General features: G+C 47.3%; 1 protein-coding gene across 3 annotated transcripts in view; it reads left to right on the top strand.

Moving 5' to 3' along the window:
• The window catches only part of RPRD1B (regulation of nuclear pre-mRNA domain containing 1B), a 58,920-nt gene extending 56,125 nt beyond the window's left edge, over positions 1–2,795 (top strand). For all 3 annotated transcript variants that reach the window (XM_089307128.1, XM_002710771.6, XM_089307129.1), the window contains one exon: positions 263–2,795. In XM_089307128.1, coding sequence (XP_089163254.1) covers positions 263–270 — 8 coding nt within the window. In that variant the 3' untranslated portion in view covers positions 271–2,795. The remainder of the gene's footprint in view (positions 1–262) is intronic.
• Positions 2,796–20,271: the final 17,476 nt, after the last annotated feature.

Raw genomic sequence — 20,271 nt, 5'->3', positions numbered from 1 at the left:
ATAACTAAAAGAGAATATAGATAGATAGATACTAAATGTCATTAGTGTTTACTTCCAAACCTCAAGTGCTAAGTTGGATACCACTTAATTCAGCGTTACTAGTCTGCGCTCTACAAAACTGGACCTCTGCTGAGTCTGGAAAGCCTGGCGTTGTGGCAGTGCTGAGCAGGGGAGACGTGGCCTGAAGGGGTGAGAGTCACTAGGTCGCGTGCCTGTTCACAGCAGACACTTACTTCGCATTGTCTTCTCTTTGTTGCCTTAGGAATATAAACAGAAGCTTGCGCGAGTCACCCAGGTCCGCAAGGAGCTGAAGTCCCACATTCAGAGCTTGCCAGACCTCTCTCTGCTGCCCAATGTCACAGGGGGCCTAGCCCCCCTGCCCTCTGCTGGTGACCTGTTTTCAACTGACTAGGACAAGTGTTGTGCCCCAGATTCCCATCTGTACCAGCAGAAAGAAGAGTGCAAGTCGTGGTTGGAAATAACCTGGCCCCCCACCTCTATCCCTTCTTCCACCCAGCCCTTCCGCCTCAAGAAAGAACCATGGACTCTGACCCTCCTCTCCAGCCGCTGTTGAGCAAGTTTGGACAGGGGCGAGTGGGACACGGTTGAGATTCAAGTTTGAAAGAACACAGACTCTTCCTCCCGCTGCATGTTTTTGTGCCCCTGCTGGTTTTCCATTCTTAGCGCACACGGTCGCTCTACAACCAAGAAGTTAGGAAAATTATGTGTACTTCAGGAAGCTTTCAAAAGAATCTTGTCCCTGGTGACAGCATTTTGTCATGAAAGCAGTGTTTCCTCTCTGAGCTGGGCTTGTTCAAGTTTGATGCAGGCTTCCACAGAGGGACTTGCCCTGGAGACAGTGGCTTTTGCCAAATCTCTGATCCTCCCTTGCCGTTACTTCTGCTGGTGACATATAGTCAAAGGTTAGGTGCATTTATTTTTTAAGCAGACTTGAGAATCTAGCAATAAGATTGAAAACTGATCTGGGACAGAAAGTCACAGTTCAGAGACAGAGTAACAGGGATCACAAATGTAGGTTAAACATAAATTACTGGCTTGGTTCCAAATACAACCTTCCCAGGCTGTGCTTCTTCAGGGCCCCACCCCTGGTGGGGTAGAGCGTGTTCCTAAAAGGGTCCTTGGATCCCTGGTAGTGGTGAAGGAAGCTGAAGGAACCGTGCAGTGTCCTCTCCGGGCCTTAGGAAAAGGGCTCCACACACGGACCTGCTGAGTCTGGCTCGGTGTGGGTGTTGCCTTGACCCTCTCTTTTGGGAGCAGGCGCACACTGACTTTTCCTCCGCTGTGTGCGTGGTGTTGAGTGTGAGGCCTCAGCTTGAGCGTCTGCCCTGCAGATGGGACACTAGCTGTGTCTTTCTGTCGGTCCCTGCCACCGCAGGGCTCGTTGCTTGCTCCTGAGGCGGAGTCCTTGCATCAGATACTGCTGAATGGCTCTGGGACAAGGGCCTGGGAGGTCAGGATGTTGATTTGGGGTTTTAGTTCCATTATCATGCCAGCTGACGTTATGACTGTATGATGTAGTTAGGATTTTCATCTCGCTTATAGTCGTGGTGAGGCCTGTTCCATGTAAATCTTACTGATCTGGCAGGCTTACTTTTGACTTTGGAAAGGGCAGAAAACAGTTTGCCCCAGTGGTGTCATAGGACTTGCAGCCCAGAGGCTGAAACCCAAAAGCTGTCAAGAGTAGTTCAGCAGAGGGGAAATGGGATTTCCATTACTTTGAGTTGCCGTTTTCAAGATCACCAAAAACAACATGTAATTTTGCATGTTAAACCATAACCTATAACCTAAGTTTTCCAAGTATGCCAGGCTTCCCTGCACGCAGCGCTCCTGCCTGCCGTGAGGTGAGAATAAAAGGGAGTTCACATCCTCTTAGGGGTGAAGCTGTTTTTCGGGTTTGAAAAGACCGTGTGTTGCTCATTGACACTGCCTGCCTTCTGTCACTGTTAAATTAGCGAGTCTACAAAGTGTCTCCCAGAGGCCACCAGGCAGTCTGTGACTTTACTGAACTTCTGTGTCTCCGCACCTACCCCCTGCCCCAACCTGCCCTGCATACAGACACACATGCGGTGTGCCGCCCTGCACCTCGGAGCTTGCTTCTCAGCAGACGCTTTGTAGGCACACTGCTTTGCCAGGGAGGCAGCATCCCGCCAGTCACAGCCAGCCAGAAGGGCATAGAGGATGCGCTCTAGCTCTGATCAGCTAGATGGCAGTGCTATCAGAACATAACAGAGCTAGCCCGCTGCTGTTTGATCCAACTGAGTGACCAGCAGTAGGTGCGTAATTATTACAGAGAAAAGCAAGAAATCAAACTGTAGCAATTGTGTAAATGAATATGTTGGCCTCTTAACACCTCTTACTAGTGGACTTCCTATGAGGAAGTTAGTTTTGTTTTGTTTTGTTTTAATGAAATGCTTTTGTTTTTAAAATCTCAGTTCTCCTTTCCACACGCTCCGCTCCCAAGCCGTGCTTTGCTTCATTTGCTTAATTTAATTGAACCTTTCTCTTTGTCCCAGGTGATCTGGTGGGGGTTGGTTTTGTGTTTTTTCTTCTTAAGGCGTCCGTAGGCCTCAAGGGACCTTTCCTTTAGGTCATGTTCCTCAGAAAGTCTTCAATCTTCCTTTTTGTTTTGTTTTTCTTAAAGAATATTTTTAAAGCTTAAATTTGTATATTAATTTAGGACTTTATTTAGAAGAATAGGCTGTCGTTGGTGACAGCAGTATATTCTGAAATGTCTCATAGATATATATTTTTGAATAAAGATGTGTTGTTGAACAGTGTGGTGTGATGTTTCTTTCCCTGCCCTGTTACGGAAGACGCAGTGCTGCTTCTGCGAGCAGTGGGTGATTAGTGATCAGCAGTGGAGAATGTGCTGTCTGCGCAGAATCTTGTCCCTTAGGAGTTTTGTGACTGTTAATGGCACATAAATACTCAGCACTTAACATAGTATTTTCTGGTTCTTTACAGGGGCTTAATTAGCTTTAATTAGCCCATCCACACGGTACCCAGGAGAGGTGCCGCCATAGCTTTCCCCTTGTACAGCGGTGGGAAGTGATGGGGAGAGGTTCGATGACTTCCCCAGTACCACACAGCCAGTTTCTGACAGATTACAACGTGGCACTTTGATTTCAATGCTTTTGTTCTCATCATTGGGCCTCCTGAGAGCCCTTTGATTTTGGCAGTAGAGAGAAAGCCACTGAACAGTAGAAAGAAGCAAACCACAAGGTGATTGCAAACCCAAGTGGCCTGTCCTTTTAAAAACATTTTCAAGGCTTTCCTCTCCCCTTTTCACTTTCGCTGTCAGTGAGAGCATATTGACTGGGTGTTATTGGTTAAAACTCTCTCTCTCTCTTTTTTTTTTTTTGACAGAGTGGAGGACAGTGAGAGAGAGAGAGACAGAGAGAAAGGTCTTCCTTTGCCGTTGGTCCACCCTCCAGTGGCCGCCGCGGCCAGTGCACTGTGGCCAGCGCATCACGCTGATCTAAAGCCAGGAGCCAGGTGCTTCTCCTGGTTTCCCATGCGTTGCAGGGCCCAAGCACCTGGGCCATCCTCCACTGCACTCCCTGGCCACAGCAGAGAGTTGGCCTGGAAGAGGGGCAACCGGGACAGAATCCGGCACCCCGACCGGGACTAGAACCCGGTGTGCCAGCACCGCAGGTGGAGGATTAGCCTATTGAGCCTAAAACTCTCAATATAAACTCTCAATATAAAAACTCTCAATATAAAAAAGGTTTGGAATGGGTCCTTGTGAAGCAAGTGGTAACGTTTGGAAGGATTGTAGCCTTTCTCCTGGTGAGGGAAGCACTTGTTAGAAGCAGGGTTGCCAGCTTTTCCCAGGCACAAAACCCCAGTAGCTGTGGGCCTCTAGGACTGACAGCACCTTAAAGGTCTGGCATTAGGGAACAAAGCTATGTGTTACCCAGGCTCGGTCTTAAAGTATGAAGATTGGATGTAGGGTGTGAATCCGTGTCCCTGGGCCTTGTGGCCTAGTTAATTTCTTCTCTCTTGCCTATAAATAGTAAGTCCATAATTCCTCTGGTTTAATTAGCACTCCAGGCTACAGAACGACTCTGAGGTCCTCTGAACTGAAGACAGAGCTACCGGAGTTCATGAATCTGTCAAAATGCTTAACTTTGGTGATGAGAGCCATTAACTCGCTGACCTTCCCGAACCTTCCTCTCTGCGTCTCAGTTTTCCTATCTATGAAATGTGGTATTGGACAAGATTATTTGTAGGCTCCCTGCCAGCTCTAAAAGCTTGGTTGGAGAGCATAGGATGGCATAGCCTGGGTCCCTGGTGGCTTTTGTTAGGTTAATGGGTAGCACCACTATTGTGCTGTTTATGCTTACGTGACACCCTGGAGGTCATAGTAAGGATCCAGACACGGGACAGTGCCAAGACCGGGAAGGCCGTTGCTGGCAAACACAGGAATGCCCTGGGCACAGACAGTGGGCATTCATTTTACTTGAGGTGTTTAAGAAAAGGCCATTTTCTGGCCTGGTGTTGCCATCTTAGTTTCTCCTAGAATAATTCATCTGGCTCAGCTCATTTCTTGCCACCACCTCTGTGGGGTTTTCCATTTAAAAGTCAATTCTACAGATTCAATTAAGATTCTCATGTACCATAGGTTAGGATTCATACAGCTTTATGTAGTGTTCAAAGCACCATTTATTTGTTCAGTTTTTTAGACTCTGAGATAGTTATTTTTCATTAAACGTTCATTTCTACCACCAGTTTGGCAACTATTAAAATTAGCAGAATGAATCAAAATTTCTATAATATATTTTAGGAGTAAGCAGCAGTAACAGGTGATATAACCCAGGTCTCTCATCTGTGCTGGCCTTGGGGAAGCCACTCAGCCTTTCAATACCACAGCTCCCTCCTGCAGGAGGTGAGGAGGGCTGAGTAGCCTCAGGTCCTTTCCAGACCTAAAGCTCCCACTGCTAATCTTACTAATAAACCAAGTATTCGCACAATATACTTTGTAGAGTTTTCAAAGCCAGATGCCTGGATGAACGCTTAGCTATGGACAAGATACAGCAGTTACGAACATACCTGTCCATAACTATAGTGAGATGTTAGTTGAAAAGGCCTAGAGCCGTGTCTGGGACAAGTTAGAGGCATGATGATGGCTATTACTGCACTACATGATGCGTGCAGTCATTTGCATGCACGTGTAATGAGAGTAAAACAGGTGTTTATTGGAGGGCAGTACTAGAAGTGCAAGAAATCACATACTTGGGCCATATGCAGTGTTCAAAATGGAGGCAGCCAAAAACCTGTGACCCCGTTAAACCTCCTCAGCCACACGAGGGACTAAAGGGTCAGGAGTTATAAGACAAAGGAAGAGGATCAAAGCTGAGAATTTGAAAAGAGCCCATCAGTGTGTTTGCAGGAGAAGTTGTGGGTACCACCTGTGCCTTACTCCAAGGCCAGGGAAGAGGTGTCCCCTGTAGGATGGCAATCCAGGCAACCAGACAGACCCTGCCTAGAAAAATATAAAGGCTAGGGCCGGCGCCGCGGCTTACTAGGCTAATCCTCCGCCTTGCGGCGCCGGCACACCGGGTTCTAGTCCCGGTCGGGGCGCTGGATTCTGTCCCGGTTGCCCCTCTTCCAGGCCAACTCTCTGCTGTGGCCAGGGAGTGCAGTGGAGGATGGCCCAGGTACTTGGGCCCTGCACCCCATGGGAGACCAGGAGAAGTACCTGGCTCCTGCCATCGGATCAGCGCGGTGCACCGGCCGCGGTGGCCATTGGAGGGTGAACCAACGGCAAAAGGAAGATCTTTCTCTCTCTCTCTCTCTCTCTCTCTCTCTCTCTCTCTCTCTCACTGTCCACTCTGCCTGTCAAAATATATATATATATATATATATATATATATATATATATATATATATATATAAAGGCTGAGATGCAAGTGGCCAGCCAGTGGGTGTTTTGTTGAGGGAGGAAGGGAGAGGGAGCTGGGCTCAATGCAGCCTCTACCACTAAAGTTTGGCAGGGAAAGGTGCTGGAGAAGACCTGGCCATGTCCCAGGGTCGTCTCAGGGCCCCATCAAGAAGTGAGACTTTGCTCAAGAAGGTGAACTCCGGGACTGGTTTTGTGGTGCAACAGGCTAAACCTCTGCTTGCTTCACCGCGTGCGACACCAGCATCCCATCCCTGGAGTGCTAGTTCGAGTCTTGGCTGCTCCACTTCTGAAGCAGCTCCCCACTAATGCACCTGGGAAAGCAGCAGAGGATGGCCCAACCACTGGAATCCTTGCCACCCAACCGTGTGGGAGGCCCAGATGGAGTTCTTAACTCCTGGCTTCGGCCTGGCTGTTGGCATTTGGGGAGTAAACCAGCAGGTCAAAGATCTCTCTCTCTCTCTCTTGCTAACTCTGCCTTTCAAATAAATAAATTTTTTAAATGTACAATAAATTATTGTTAACTAGTCACCCTACTGTTCGGTAGAATACCAGAACTCATTCCTCCTACTTAACTGCCTGTTTGTACCTAACAGCCAGCCTCCCTGTGCTCCTCTTTCTCTATCCTTCCCAGCCTCTGGTACTACTATGCTACTTCTTAAGAACTTCAGCTTCCACATATTGAGGGAGAACCTGTGGTATTTATCTTCCTGTGCCTGGCTTAGTTCATTTAACATAGTATCTCCAGCGTCATCCATATTGCTGCAAGACAGAATTCCATTCTTTCTATGGCTGAATGGTATTCTTTTATGGACATATATCACATTTTCTTATTTATTTGTTAATCAATTTATTTAAAAGAGACAGAGAGGGGGGCAGAGATCTCATCTGCTGGTCCACTCCCCAAATACCCACAACAGCCAGGACTAGAACAGGAAGGCAGGAGCTAGGAACTCAAGGTGGGTCTCTCATGTGGGTGTCAGAGACCCAGCTACCTGAGCCGTCACTGCTGCCTCCCAGCATACACATTCGCAGGAAGCTGGCGTTGGGAGCACAGCTGGGATGCAATCCTGGCATTCGTGTGGGATGTAGGTGTCCCAAGCTGTATCTTTTTTTTTTTTTTGGACAGAGTGGACAGAGAGAGAGAAAGGTCTTCCTTTGCCATTGGTTCACCCTCCAATGGCCGCCGCAGCCGGCGCGCTGCGGCCAGTGCACTGCCCTGATCCAATGGCAGGAGCCAGGTACTTATCCTGGTCTCCCATGGGGTGCAGGACCCAAGCACTTGGGCCATCCTCCACTGCACTCCCTGGCCACAGCAGAGAGTTGGCCTGGAAGAGGGGCAACCGGGACAGAATCCGGCGCCCTGACCGGGACTAGAACCCGGTGTGCCGGCGCCGCAAGGCGGAGGATTAGCCTAGTGAGCCACGGCGCCAGCCCCAAGCTGTATCTTAACTGCTAAGCTCCTATATCACATTTTCTTTATCCATTTATCTGCCAGTGGACACCTAGGTTAATTCCTTATTTTGGCCATTGTAAATAGTGCTTCAATAAATGAGAATACAGGGGTCAGCACTGTGGCACACTAGATTAATCCTCTGCCTGCACCACCGGCATACCATATGGATGCCGGTTCTAGTTCCTGCTGCTCTTCTTCTGATCCAGCTCTCTGCTACGGCCTGAGAAAGCAGTAGAAGACGGCCTAAGTGCTTGGGCCTCTGCACCTGCATGGAAGACCCGGAAGAAACTCCTGGCTCCTGGCTTCGGATCTGCTCAGCTCCAGCCATTGGCAGCCATTTGGGGAGTGAACCAGCAGATGGAAGACCTCTCTCTCTGTCTCCCTGTCACTGTCTATAACTCTACCTCACAAATAAACAAATAAATAAAAATCTTTTTAAAAAGTGAGAGTACGGTTATCTCTTTGACATATTGATTTCCTTTCCTAAGGTATATACCCAGTAGTGGGAGTATGGGGTCTTACAGTATTTCTCGTGTTTTTGAGAATACTCCATACTGTTTTTCATGATGGCAATACTAATTTACATTCCCACCAACAGTTTATGAGTGTTCCCCTTTCTCCACATCCTGGACAGCATTGTTTGTTTTGCCATTTTGATAATCACCATTCTAACTGGAGTGAGGTGGTGTTTCATTGTGGGTTTGGATTGCATTTCCCCAGTGATTAGTAATCTTGAGCATTTTTTCAAATACTTGTTGCCCATTTGTATGTCTTCTTTTTAGAAATTTCTATTCAGATCCTTTGCCCATTTCTTAAACAGATTATTTCTTTTCTCACCAATGAGTTGTTTGGATTTCTTTTATATTCTGGAACTGCATGAATAGTTTGCAAATATTTTTCTCATCTTTAGGTTTTCTCTTCACCCAGGTGATTGTTTTATTTTCTTTGTGGTGCAGAAGCCTTTTAGTTTGATATAATCCCATTTGTCTATTTTTGCTTTTGCTTCCTGGTATTAGTGCCATTTGTTGAAGAGTCAGTTCTTTCCCCTTGAATAGTCTTGGTACTCTTCTCAAAATCTTGGACACTTCTACTTGTGAAATGAAAAGTTAACATAAGTAATGAGTCACATGTTAATCATTTCAGGTAACCTTGCAGATCTCAGCTCAACAGTCATAAAAATATGGACAGAGCCTGGCTTCCTGGTAGGATTATAAAACTCATTATTCATGAACTAACTCCAAATACAGTTTTCTTTTATATTTTTATTTATGTATTTATTTTACTTGAGAGGCAGAGACAGACAAAGATCTTCCATCCACTCATTCACTCCCTGAATGCCCACAATAGCTGGAACTGGGCCAGGCCAAAGCCAGGAGTATGGAGCTCAATACAGGTCTCTAGTGTGGCTGGCAGGGACCCAAGTACTGGAGCCTCACCTCCTGCCTCCCAGGATGTACTGGAGCCTCACCTCCTGCCTCCCTCCCAGGATGTGTATTAGTGGGAAGTTGGAATCAGAAGTGGAGCCAAGACTGAAAACCAGGCACTCTGATATGGATGCAGACATCCAAGCAGTGTCTTAATGGTTACTCCAAACACCCACCCCAGTTCTCCTAAAAGTCTCTACCAATCTCTAATGAAGTCATCAGCTGATAGTTAAGTGATATTTTGAAGAATAAACCAATAAGGAAAAGAGCTTGGCTACAGGCTTTCACTCATGAAGGATTAACCACTTTGGGAATTACCCTCTACTGTAAACAACTAGAAAAGCAGGCAAAATATCTAAGAAAAATGCTTTCAGGCATTGGAGAATAAGAAACACAGGACTGAAATGAGAGAAGACAAACAAGGAGAACTTCTGTAATTGGCTTCCCCTTACTTATTTAGAGCACTTCCAGGCTGCCGCAGAGAGAGAGAACCAGGGGAACATCATATCCCTGAGTGAGGGAGACAGAAGTCAGGGTTCAGAAAGGCTGGGGAGGCTGAATTTACAGGGAGGAACAGGAGAGGGAGGGAGGGAGGGAGGGAGGGTGAGAGTGAGGGTGAGAGTGCAGTGGCACAGGGACATAGCATAGGAGATCTGCAGAGGGTCCTCTTGAACTTTTGGTGAGTTCGTGATCATGTGTCGAGTGAGACATCTTGAGAGCAAACAGAAAACAGTAAGCCACAGAATTCTCATAGCTAAGACATGTCTGGGAATAGGTGAGGTTTCCATTAGCTAGAACACAGAGAGCCTTGTGTAGGGTCCTCAGTAAGGTCAGGCTGTCGTAGTGGGGCTCAGTTATCCTTCAAATATAGACTGCTCTCAGTGTACAGCTTGTGTGCTTCATACTGATCTGTGGATAACTTATCTGCATGGCAGGACAGAGTCCAACACTGGTTTGCTTTTTCTTAAATACAACAAAGCCCAACACTCAACAATGTAAATTTACTGTGTCTGGCATCCAGCAAAAATCACCATGCAGACAAGTAGAAAAACATATCCTAGATCCAGGAGAAAAATAAATCAATAGATCCTGAATGACACAGATATAGAATTAACTGACAAGAACCCTAAGACAGCTATTACCAATGTGACAAATAATCAAAGATATGAAAGAAGACATTGTAGAAATACAAATAAAGGGGCCGGCTTTGTGGCTTAGCAGGTAAACTCGCTGCCTGCAGTACCGGCATCCCACATAGGTACCAGTTCAAGTCCTGGCTGCCCTACTTTCCATCGAGCTCCCTGCTAATGGCCTGGGAAAAGCAGTGGAAGATGGCCTAAGTGCTTGGGTCTCTGCATGTGGAAAACCCAGCTCCTGACTCCTAGCTTGGGCCTGGCTCTGCCTTGACTATTGCAGCCACTTGGGGAATGAACCAGCAGATGGAAGATCTCTCTTTCTGAAACTCTGACTTTCAAATAAACAAATATTAAAAAAGGAATGCAAGTAAAATAGACAAATATACAATTGTAGTGGAGATTTTGATACCTCCCTGAATAACCGATGAAATAATACAAAGGCCTGCATGTGCCCCCTCCTCCCAAATTCATATGTTGAAACTCTAATCCCCATGTGATGATATTTGGTGATGAGGCCTTTGGGAGATTAATTAAGTCATACAGTGGCTCCCTCAAGATGGCATTAGTACCTTTATAAGAGACATGAAGAGCTTGGTTCTCTCCTCACCATGTAAGGACACAAAGGACAACTGTCTACAAGCCAGAAGTTAGCCCTCACTGTAATCAACCATGCTGGCACCCTGGACCTAGGCTTCCCAGCCTCAAGAATTCCAGTAATAAATGTTTGTTATTTAAGCCACTCAGTCTACGGTAATTGTTACAGCAGCCTGGGCTGACTAAGGAAAAATAAGTTGACAGAAAATCATGGCTGAAGTAGATTTACTATTAACCAGCTTGACCTCAGTGACGTTTCTAGAGAGAACTTTTCCCAGCAACAGCAAAGGTACAAATTCTTCTCAAGTATGCAAGTAACATTCACCAATATAGGTAATATTTCTATGCCATAAAATGAATCTTAGAGGTCGGCGCCGTGGCTCACTTGCTTAATCCTCCTCCTTAGGCGCCAGCATCCCATATGGGCACTGGGTTCTGATCCTAGTTGCTCCTCTTCCAGTCCAGCTCTCTGCTGTGTCCTGGGAGGGCAGTGGAGGATGGCCCAAGTGCTTGGGCCCCTGCAACCACATGGGAGCCCAGGAAGAAGCACCTGGCTCCTGGCTTTGGATTGGCGCAGCGCCGACCATAGTGGCCATTTGGGGAGTGAACCAATGGAAGGAAGACCTTTCTCTCTATCTATCTCATTGTCTATAACTCTACCTGTCAAATAAATAAATAAATCTTAACTCAAAAGGATTCAAGCCATAGACAGTTCATTCTCTATCACAGATTAAATTAGCTATCAAGACTGAAGAGATTTCTCAAAAATCCCCAAATATTTGGAAACTAAATAATGATTACTAAATAACATATGAATAAACAAAGAAATCAGAAGAGGAACCAAAATATATTTTGCACTGAATGAAAATGAATGCACAACATGTTGGAATTTGTGGAGACATTCAGCAGACTAGAAATGGAAGGGAATTTCTCTAAACTAATAAACAGTATCTAGGAAAAACTCACAGCTAACATCATACTCAATGGTAAAAGACTCAAAACTCCCCTAAGGTCAGGAAGAAGAGAGAGATGTCTTCCCTTATCATTTCTATTCAACATTGTACTGGATGCTCCAGCCAGGGAAGTTAGGCTAGAAAAACAAAATAGAAGCATGGAAATTGGAGTAGAAGTAAAACTATCCATATCTGCAGATGACATGATCTTATATGTAATTCACTAAAAAACTTTTAGAACAAATCCAGCAAGGTTGCAGTTTTCAAGATCAATATATAAAAATCAGTTATATTTCTAAACCCTAGCAATGAAGAATGCAAAAATAGAATTAAGAAACAATTCCATTTACAATAGCATCAAATACAATGAAATAACTATTAATAAATGCCACAATAGAAGTGCAAAACATTCTGAAAACAAGAAGCATTGTTGAAAGAAAAGAAGACCTAAACAGAAAGATATCCCCTGTCCATGGATTGGGAGACAGTGGTATGAAGATGGCAGCACTTCTGAAGGTGAGCTACACAGTCCGTGCAATCCTTGTCAAGACCTAGCAGAGTTTTTTTTTGTTTTTTTGTTTTTTTGTTTTTTTTCAGAAATTGACAAGCTGATCCAATAATTTATATGGAAATTGTCAAATCTTGGGAAAGACAAACTCAGACTTCAAATTTCAGAACTAACTACAGAGTAAAGTAATTAAGACAGTATAGTATAGCCATAGAAAAAAGCAACTGAATAGACTCTAGAATCTAAAAACTAATCCTCATATTTATGGCCAATTGATTTTCAACCACAGTTCCAGGACCATTCACTGGGGAACCACAGTCTCTTCAATAAATGGAGCTGGAACTGTGGATATCCACACAGAAAAGAATGGGATTTCACCCCGTTTTCATCATGCACAAAAATTAACTCAGAACAGACCGTAGACCTAAACATAAGAGCTAATAAAAGGAGCCAGTGCCGTGGCATAGTAGGTTAAGCCTCTGCCTCTGGCACTGGCATCCCATATGGGCACTGGTTCAAATCTTGGGTGCTCCACTTCCAATCCAGCTCCCTGCTAATGTGCCTGGGAAAGCAGTGGAAGATGGCCTAACAGTTTGGGCCCCTGCACCCATGTGGGAGAGCTAGAAGAAGCTCCTGACTCCTGCCTTTAGATAGGCCCAGCTCTGGCTATTGGTTCCATTTGGGGAGTGAACCAGCAGATGGAAGACCGCTCTCTATAACTCTGCCTCTCAAGTAAATAAATCTTTTGAACAAGAGCCTATAAATTCTTAGAAAAAAATAGGAGTAGATCTTCATGACCTTGATTTAGGCATAGTCTTCTTAGATATAATACCAAAAGCATGTGCAACAAAAAAAAAAAATAGATAAATCAGACTTCATCAGAATTAAAAAACTACAGGTTCTTCAATGACTTCATAAAGAAAGTGAAGAGACAATAAATATTTGCAAATCATGTAGCCAGGGTTCACAGGGAGGAGTAAACATTTCACTACCTTTGAAGTGAGGTGCCTGTATTGTTGTGCTGCTGTGAATATTTTTTCTGCATTTATTCCTGACAACAACTCAGTGACATCACAACACCCTCATTTTATAGACAAGGAAGCAGGGGCTCAGAGAAGTGACTTGTCAAAAGTGCAAGGTGCTAGTGTATGATAGAGCTGGGTTTCAATTCGTCTCCAACTCTTTGGATCACCCTGTGTTACTCGCTGTGCTCACGGTGCTGTTGCACAACCCTTGAGAAGGGCCCTTTACAAGGAAGAGTGTGCCCACCTTGGGGTTAATGTACAGTTCACTTCAGCCCAGCGCAGACCAGGATGACTTTTGAACTATTGGCTAATGAATTAATGAGGTCTCCATGTATTTCCTAACACATGCACTTACAAAAATCAGATGCTTAGATTGAGTAGCTCTTTCTCTCTGGCCAGGGACCCGCCGTGGAACAGTGGCCTGCCACATAGGCATCTGTCTCAAAATCAGAATATGTTTCGCTTCCCTGGATAGGATCCCTGTGACATTGCAACCCTGGGAGATTCATTTCCACTTCCATTAAATCAGATTAGTCCATTCAGCTTGCTCTAGGCTAGGGCATAGAGCCTTGAATTTGGAACCCAGTTGAAGTATCAGTTCCATCACTGCAGAACTGAGTGACATTTGAGAAATCGCATCTCAGCGTGTAGCTGACGTTTCAGGAGGACTGAAGAGTGTCCCTATCTCGCTGGAATCCTTCTACCTTTATGTAACATTAACAACTGTGTGGAGAGGCTGCAGTCGGTTACCCACATTAGCTGCACACATGGTCCAGGTTCAGGTCCCAACCTCGTCACTGAACTGGAGCTTTGGCCAAGTGACTTTCTTTTTCTTTTCTTTTCTTTTCTTTTCTTTCTTTTTTCTTTTCTTTTTTTTTTTTTTTTTTTTTTTTTTTTGACAGGCGGAGTGGACAATGAGAGAGACAGAGAGAAAGGTCTTCCTTTGCCATTGGTTCACCCTCCAATGGCCGCCGCCGGCGCACCACGCTGATCCGATGGCAGGAGCCAGGTACTTATCCTGGTCTCCCATGGGGTGCAGGGCCAAAGGACTTGGGCCATCCTCCACTGCACTCCCTGGCCACAGCAGAGAGCTGGCCTGGAAGAGGGGCAACCGGGACAGAATCCGGTGCCCCGACCGGGACTAGAACCCGGTGTGCTGGCACCGCAAGGCGGAGGATTAGCCTAGTGAGCTGCAGTGCCGGCCTCACTTTCTTTTGTCTTGCTTTCATCTCTGTACAATAATAATGGCCTCTCTCTCATAGGACTGTGAGGACTTAATGGATTAATATTGCTCAAGTAAGCTGAACTGAGTTTGTTAAATAAATAAAAACTGTTTGCTGACACAGAACAATCTTTGTGCAAATCCTGGGAAACGTGAGCCTCGGATGGGGCACAGCTGGACTCAGCCTTTTTTCTCTGGCGGTCCTGGAGCAAGAACCGTGTCCTCTAAGGGTCATGGCTGTTGTGAGAAGGTGCTAAAGAGAGGCACTAGCCAATTGCAGGAGGGAGGCCCAGGCCTCAAAACCAAGTCCTTCAAGGAAGGACTGGATGACCGGGAAAGGTTTCGCCCACAGATGAAGAGAAAGCAAGCATGGTAGTGCTCAATGGCTATAGAGATGCGGCATAAAAGTGATTCTTCCCTAGAGGATCAAGCCAAAGGCAAGAGACGGAAGTTTCAGTGGGAGGAGCTGCTGACCTGTTACCCTAGGCTGTTGCCCTCACCAAGACTGGTTGACCCTTCTCCATGAGGGTGCTGTAAGAAGTTTCTCAATTGGATGAGATGAAAGATGCAAAGTCCCTTCTAGATGCAATAGCCCAGCATCTCATATTTCTGTTGGCTTTGAGATTGTACTACTGATAAGCGCAGCGGGAACAAAGCCATTGCTATTCTGAAGTTCCAAAGTCTGCAGCTTGCCAAGAATGTTAGAAAGAACATCTGCCCAGATTTCCCAGGCTGCAGCCTGATGAAGTGCTCAGCAGCCTGGCATTGCTCAAAGACCCTCCCCCACCTTTTCTCAGGGACAGGGGTGACAGCTCCTGGCAAGGTCAGGAGCCGGCCCATCCTGGCATGTTACGGAAAGGTCATTTATTCAAGAGCTGTCATTGCTCACGAATCTAAAGTAGGACCCACAAATTATCTTTTGATATTTTCCATGGCTGCCTTTGAAACTTCAAAAGGGCCATCCAAACATGGCCACTACTTTGCCGGGAACGCTGTGGCATCTGGACTTCATTTCGATGGCCTAGACGTCTGTGAAATCATTGCCAGTGGTGGCTTTCTTATCTGCCTTGGCCAAAACAAGCACGGAGAGTTCTGTTTATGAGGCAATGAAAGTTTATTAGTCTCTGGAATGACATTATAACATGACCTGGTAGACGTGGTGCAGATAAGCCATGTTCCTTTCAAGCTCTCCCTCCTTGCCACCATCTGCCCACCCAGCAATGGCACAGACTGGGGGTGAACGCCCTGCCCCTGGAGGCCTCAAATAGAATTTGTGCAAACATTTGCAGATCGTATTACAGAAGGGATTCTCAAACCCATTGGAAGAGGGGCAGCAAACTCAAATGCCTATGAGGTCTGGGAAGACAGTGGAAAGTTTTGGACAGGAGAGTGTGCGGCTGCTCAAGCAGACACGCTCAGTTCAGCCAAGTGTCGGCAGGCAGAATTGCATCGCCAGACTCCGATTTTTCTGAGATGTTGGGAACCTAGGTTTGCACGTGAAAAGGTCTCAGTTTTAGATGTTGGCAAATAATTTGAATATTTTTGAGATCCCCGTTTGCTCCTTTTGCAAATAGAGTTACTCTCAGTTGAGTCTCTGTGACAGGAATCTGAAGAACTGACTCGGTCTAAGTAAGAATTCCTTGTTCTAATCAGAACCTGTTAACCTTGGCTCACAACCTGTGGGTACCTCCCAGCTGATCCCTTCTGTCATCTTGCAGCCTGGGGTAAACACAGGAGCACTGGCCTGAGTCTGGAGGCCCAGTTGCTGGTCCTAGCCCTGCCACTGTTTCGCTGTGTGACTTTAGGAAAGTCTCTGTGCTTCTCTGGCCTCAGTTACCTCTTCTGGAATTGGCCTGGGGCGTCTCAGAACCCGGGCAGCCCAAATGACCCAAGACTCCACCTGGGAAGATCCCTAAAGTACAGAGTTTTCAAAAGCAGTTCCAGTTCTATGATCTGGGGTGAAATAATTGTTTTCTGGACAAATTATGCATCTTTAGGTAGTTCCAGAACTAAAAAAAGGAATTTACCAGAAAGGAGCCTTGTGCCAGGGTCAGATTGGTGGAGGTGATCCGTTAGTGTTGTCCAGTGCCAGTGGTGGAGATGGATGGTGACAGGAGGCAGTTGGGGCTTTTGATAGAGAACAACAGGTGAAGGAGGGGTCACACAAAACTGCAGCCCAGGTTGGCTGGCTGGTCCTGCACCCCCTTTGAGCCCTGAGGGTCCATGACACTGATGAATCTGTGTTTGCAAAGTTAGAGTTTTATCACCTGCATGAGGACTTTAATGTTCTTAGTTTGGCAAATGTTTCTGAAGCACCCAGTGGTGGCAGGCAGTATGGATGTAGCTGGAAAAGCTAAACAGTGTCCCTGCCCTTGTGGTGTTTACAGTTGAGAAGGGGACACACAGTGAGCAGTCACCTGAAGGAACAGAGCTCAAGAAATTTCCATGACAAGAGGAAGGTGTTCAGCAGGAGACTCAGGCCCATTTGGGGGTGAACAGTTCATTTGAGGCAGTGAACATACAGTTAAGGGTTGAGTAGGTGAAGAGGGCAAGGGGAGCTTTTCCCCTGGAGGGCTTGAGTCACAGGACAAAGGAGGTCATACTGTTGGTGCCCTGAAAGTGAGAGGGGCCTGGTGTTGAGGCAAGGTTTGTGGGGTTCAGCGTGGACTAGACCTGCAGAGTCCCTGGAGCAGACTTGGGTCATGGCACTGGGAGTGCTGGAAAGTACCTGAAGGATTCCAAACAAGGGAGGAGAGGGTGAGGCCTCTGCTTTGCCGCTTCCTCTGGATGCTGTTTGGAAGAGTCAGGTGATGATGGGAAGGCGTAAGATGGGGACTGGGCAGGGCAGAATAGACACAGCAGGGCAGTGTGGTGGCCAGAGATGACATCCTGGAGGAGAGTGTGGACCTGGCTGGAGTGGTAGCAGTTGAGAGAGTGAGTAGTCAGATTTGAGCGTTATTTTGGAATTTTTTTTCCCACTTCTTTTGCAAGGCAGAAAAAGATAAAAAGAGAGCTTCCAGCCGCTGGTTCACTCCACAAATACCAACATCAGGTAGAGCTGAGTCAGGCGAAAGCCAGGAGCCAGGAACTCAATCTTTGTTTACTGCAGGATGAGAGTAGGGGCCCAAGTACTTGAGCCATCACCTGCTTCCTCCCAGGGTACACATTAGCAGGAAGCTGGATCAGAATTTGAGGAGCCAGAATTCAAACCAGGCACACTGATAGGGGATGCCAGTGTACCAGGTGACATCTTAACCACTGGGTCAATTCCCTATCCCATTCAGGATTTTGAATCAACAGTCTGATGTGTTGAGCTGTGAGCAGTGTGTTAAGGCCACTTTACACACTATGGGGACACCGAAGGTATGTCAGCCTCACTGTGTGTGTTCAAGGTTGCTGGTTGCCAACAGCAGCCCCGAGGGGTAGGCAACCTCTAAGAGGGTCCCAGTGGTCCTCCTTCCTAGTTTTTATGCTCTTAGATAATTTCTCCTCTTGAGTGTACATTGCTGCCTTGTGCTCTAACAAAGGGAATACGTCACCCAGGATGGAGGTAGAGGTTGGGCGACTCCCATCTCAAGGGACTTCTTTCGCTCTCTCTTGATTGTTCGTGTTGGAGGAAGCCAGCCCCCACTAGGAAAGGCAGCCTCGTGGAGCGGTGCCTGTGAGTGAGTGTGCACATGACCTTCTGGCGCCTGCCAGCAGCTCCACGAGCAAGCTTGGAATCGGATCCTCCCCTGCCCAAGCCTTGTGACTCTCACCAAGGCTGACACTCTGATTGCAACCTGGTGAAAACCCTGGGTGGGAACCACCCAGCCCAGCCACTTTTAGATTCCAGACCCACAGAAATCCAGAGGTAGTTTTTTGTTGTTTCCAGTTGCTAAGTTTGGACGTAATTTGCACATGAGAGTAAGTCATCAATGAATCCTTCCCCCACAAGCTGTGCCCTCAGCTTCCCTGGAGCTGGGAAAGGAAGGGGTCATTCACCCAAAGCCCAGGCTTCCAGGTGGGCAGTTAAGGTTCACATCCCCAGCTTGAGGGACAGTTCTTTCAGTTATGTAGAGGTGCAGCCAACATGTGGGGCTGTTGCCAGCTGGGCCTCAGCCCTCCTGTGGCCTGGTGGAGTGGGGCCCTTGGCAGGAGGTGTGGTTTGTGGGGGGAGGTGTTCTGGAAACGGACAGATTTATTAATGGCCTCACCTCCCTGCATCTGCCCATGACATGAGCTGCCAACAGAGCCAGCAAAGCTGAGCAGCCCATGTCATAGGCAGGGGGCAGGGCTGCCTCAGCTCCCCAGCTCCTGGCCCTGGGTCTGTAATATGGAAGGTCCCCAAAGCCCAAAGACTGCCGGTGACTGAGCCAATATGGAAACCCCTCCTGGGTGGTGAGCCCCTATACCCACCACCGTACTTAATCCTCATCATAAGTTTCCTAATGAAAGTAGGAATGCTCCTTGGCCCCATTTTGCAAGTGAGGAAACCAAGGCCAAGGTCATGCAGCTGGGAAGCGCTGCCTGACTCCCAAGCCTGTGTGCTTGTTCATGCTGCCTCCTTGGCCCCTCTGTGGTGTGGATCTGGGGTTTGGTGACCTGAGGTTTGGGGAGCTGCTACAGGGGACAGGATGGGAGGTTGAGGCGGCAAGGCTCCTGAACAGCCATGTACGCTCCGCTGAAGGCCCCCTGTGTTGTGCCATCAATGGCCCATGGGAAATTGCATTCAAAAAACAGCTACAAAAGCAAAGCAAACCAGGTAGCGTGGAGTTTCAGCATGTGTGACCCGAACTGAAACTTCCAGTCCCTGCTCCCCACGGTAGTGTGACCTGGCGGAGCTAACGGTAGTCCCCACCTCATGGGAATCTATGGGGAAGGGATTCAGGACTCAGTGGAGTCAAACATGTCAAGCACATGGCACAGAGTTACTGTTTTCAAGGAAGGATTTGCTTTATAACAGGAGTCCAGGGTGTTGGGAAAAACAGTGCTTTGCACAACAGGGAGCCTTCGAGGGTTTGTGACAATGACTTCCTCAAGTCTATGCTCGTGCAGAGGCTCCCAGCCCAACGCCCACCACACTCAGGAGCTAGGCACTCTGCCAGAACTTGAACTAGGGAGATAAGTCTGGTGGGCTGGGGGGGTGGGGGGTGGTGGTGGTGGTGGTGGAGAATAACCGTTGAGTGGGGGGTGATAAGATAGGGATTGTTGCAAACATTTCCCGGAGCCATAAATCCTGGCTCCTTTACTAGTCCTATCCGAGGGATTAAGTTGACTTTGAGAGGAGCCAAAAGAAAGATGAGAGGCTGCCTCCCAGGGCTGCCTGCGAGAAGAGAAGGGGGGAAGCACCAACCTGTCGCTTGCAGTCCAGAATCTTTCTCAAGTGCCATTGGAGGCAGCCCATCCTGTCCTCGCTTGAACCCTCCCAGTAACCCAGAGCCCATTCCCGCTGGAGTAGCCGTTCCCACAGGGTGCTTCCCTGAATGCGCGCGAGTGCTTTCCTGCCCTCCAAGTACAGCCGCTTGCCCCAGCAGCTCAGTCAGTGACTCAACAAGTCTGAGCACCTAGAGCGTGCCAGGCCCCCCATGAGGGTGAGGGACACGATATGCACAAGACCCCCACCCTCTGGGAGCTTAGGGCCAACCAGGGGGAAGACAGATGTTACACAACTATGCCATGTGATGTCAGATAGATAATAAGTGCTGTGCCCAGAATTAGATTAGGATGGTGTGACACAGAGTGACTTCCCTTGGTAAGCTGGACAGGGAAGGGCTCTCTGAGCCATCCAAGTGCAGGCACAAATGACGAGAGGAAAGGAGCCACAGCAGATCGTATTTCCCAAGATGGCTGCAGCAATGACCCCCATCCCATGTGCTCTTCTGCAGCACAGGGTGTGCTGTCTCATCAAGAGGTGGAATCTGTTTTTCTGTCCTTCGTTTCTGCATAGGAGCTAGGATGGCTTTGACCAACGGAATATGGCAGAAGTGATGTGTGTCATTTCCAGTCATAAACTAACCACTGTGGTCACTTTTGTTTCTGGTTTCTTAG

This window comes from Oryctolagus cuniculus, chromosome 11 (genome assembly GCF_051225735.1).
Source record: "Oryctolagus cuniculus isolate XC-2025 breed Fujian yellow rabbit chromosome 11, ASM5122573v1, whole genome shotgun sequence".
NCBI classification, from domain to species: Eukaryota; Metazoa; Chordata; class Mammalia; order Lagomorpha; family Leporidae; genus Oryctolagus; species Oryctolagus cuniculus.
Note: the sequence above shows the minus strand (reverse complement) of the source record. Positions and strands in the feature narration are given on the sequence as shown.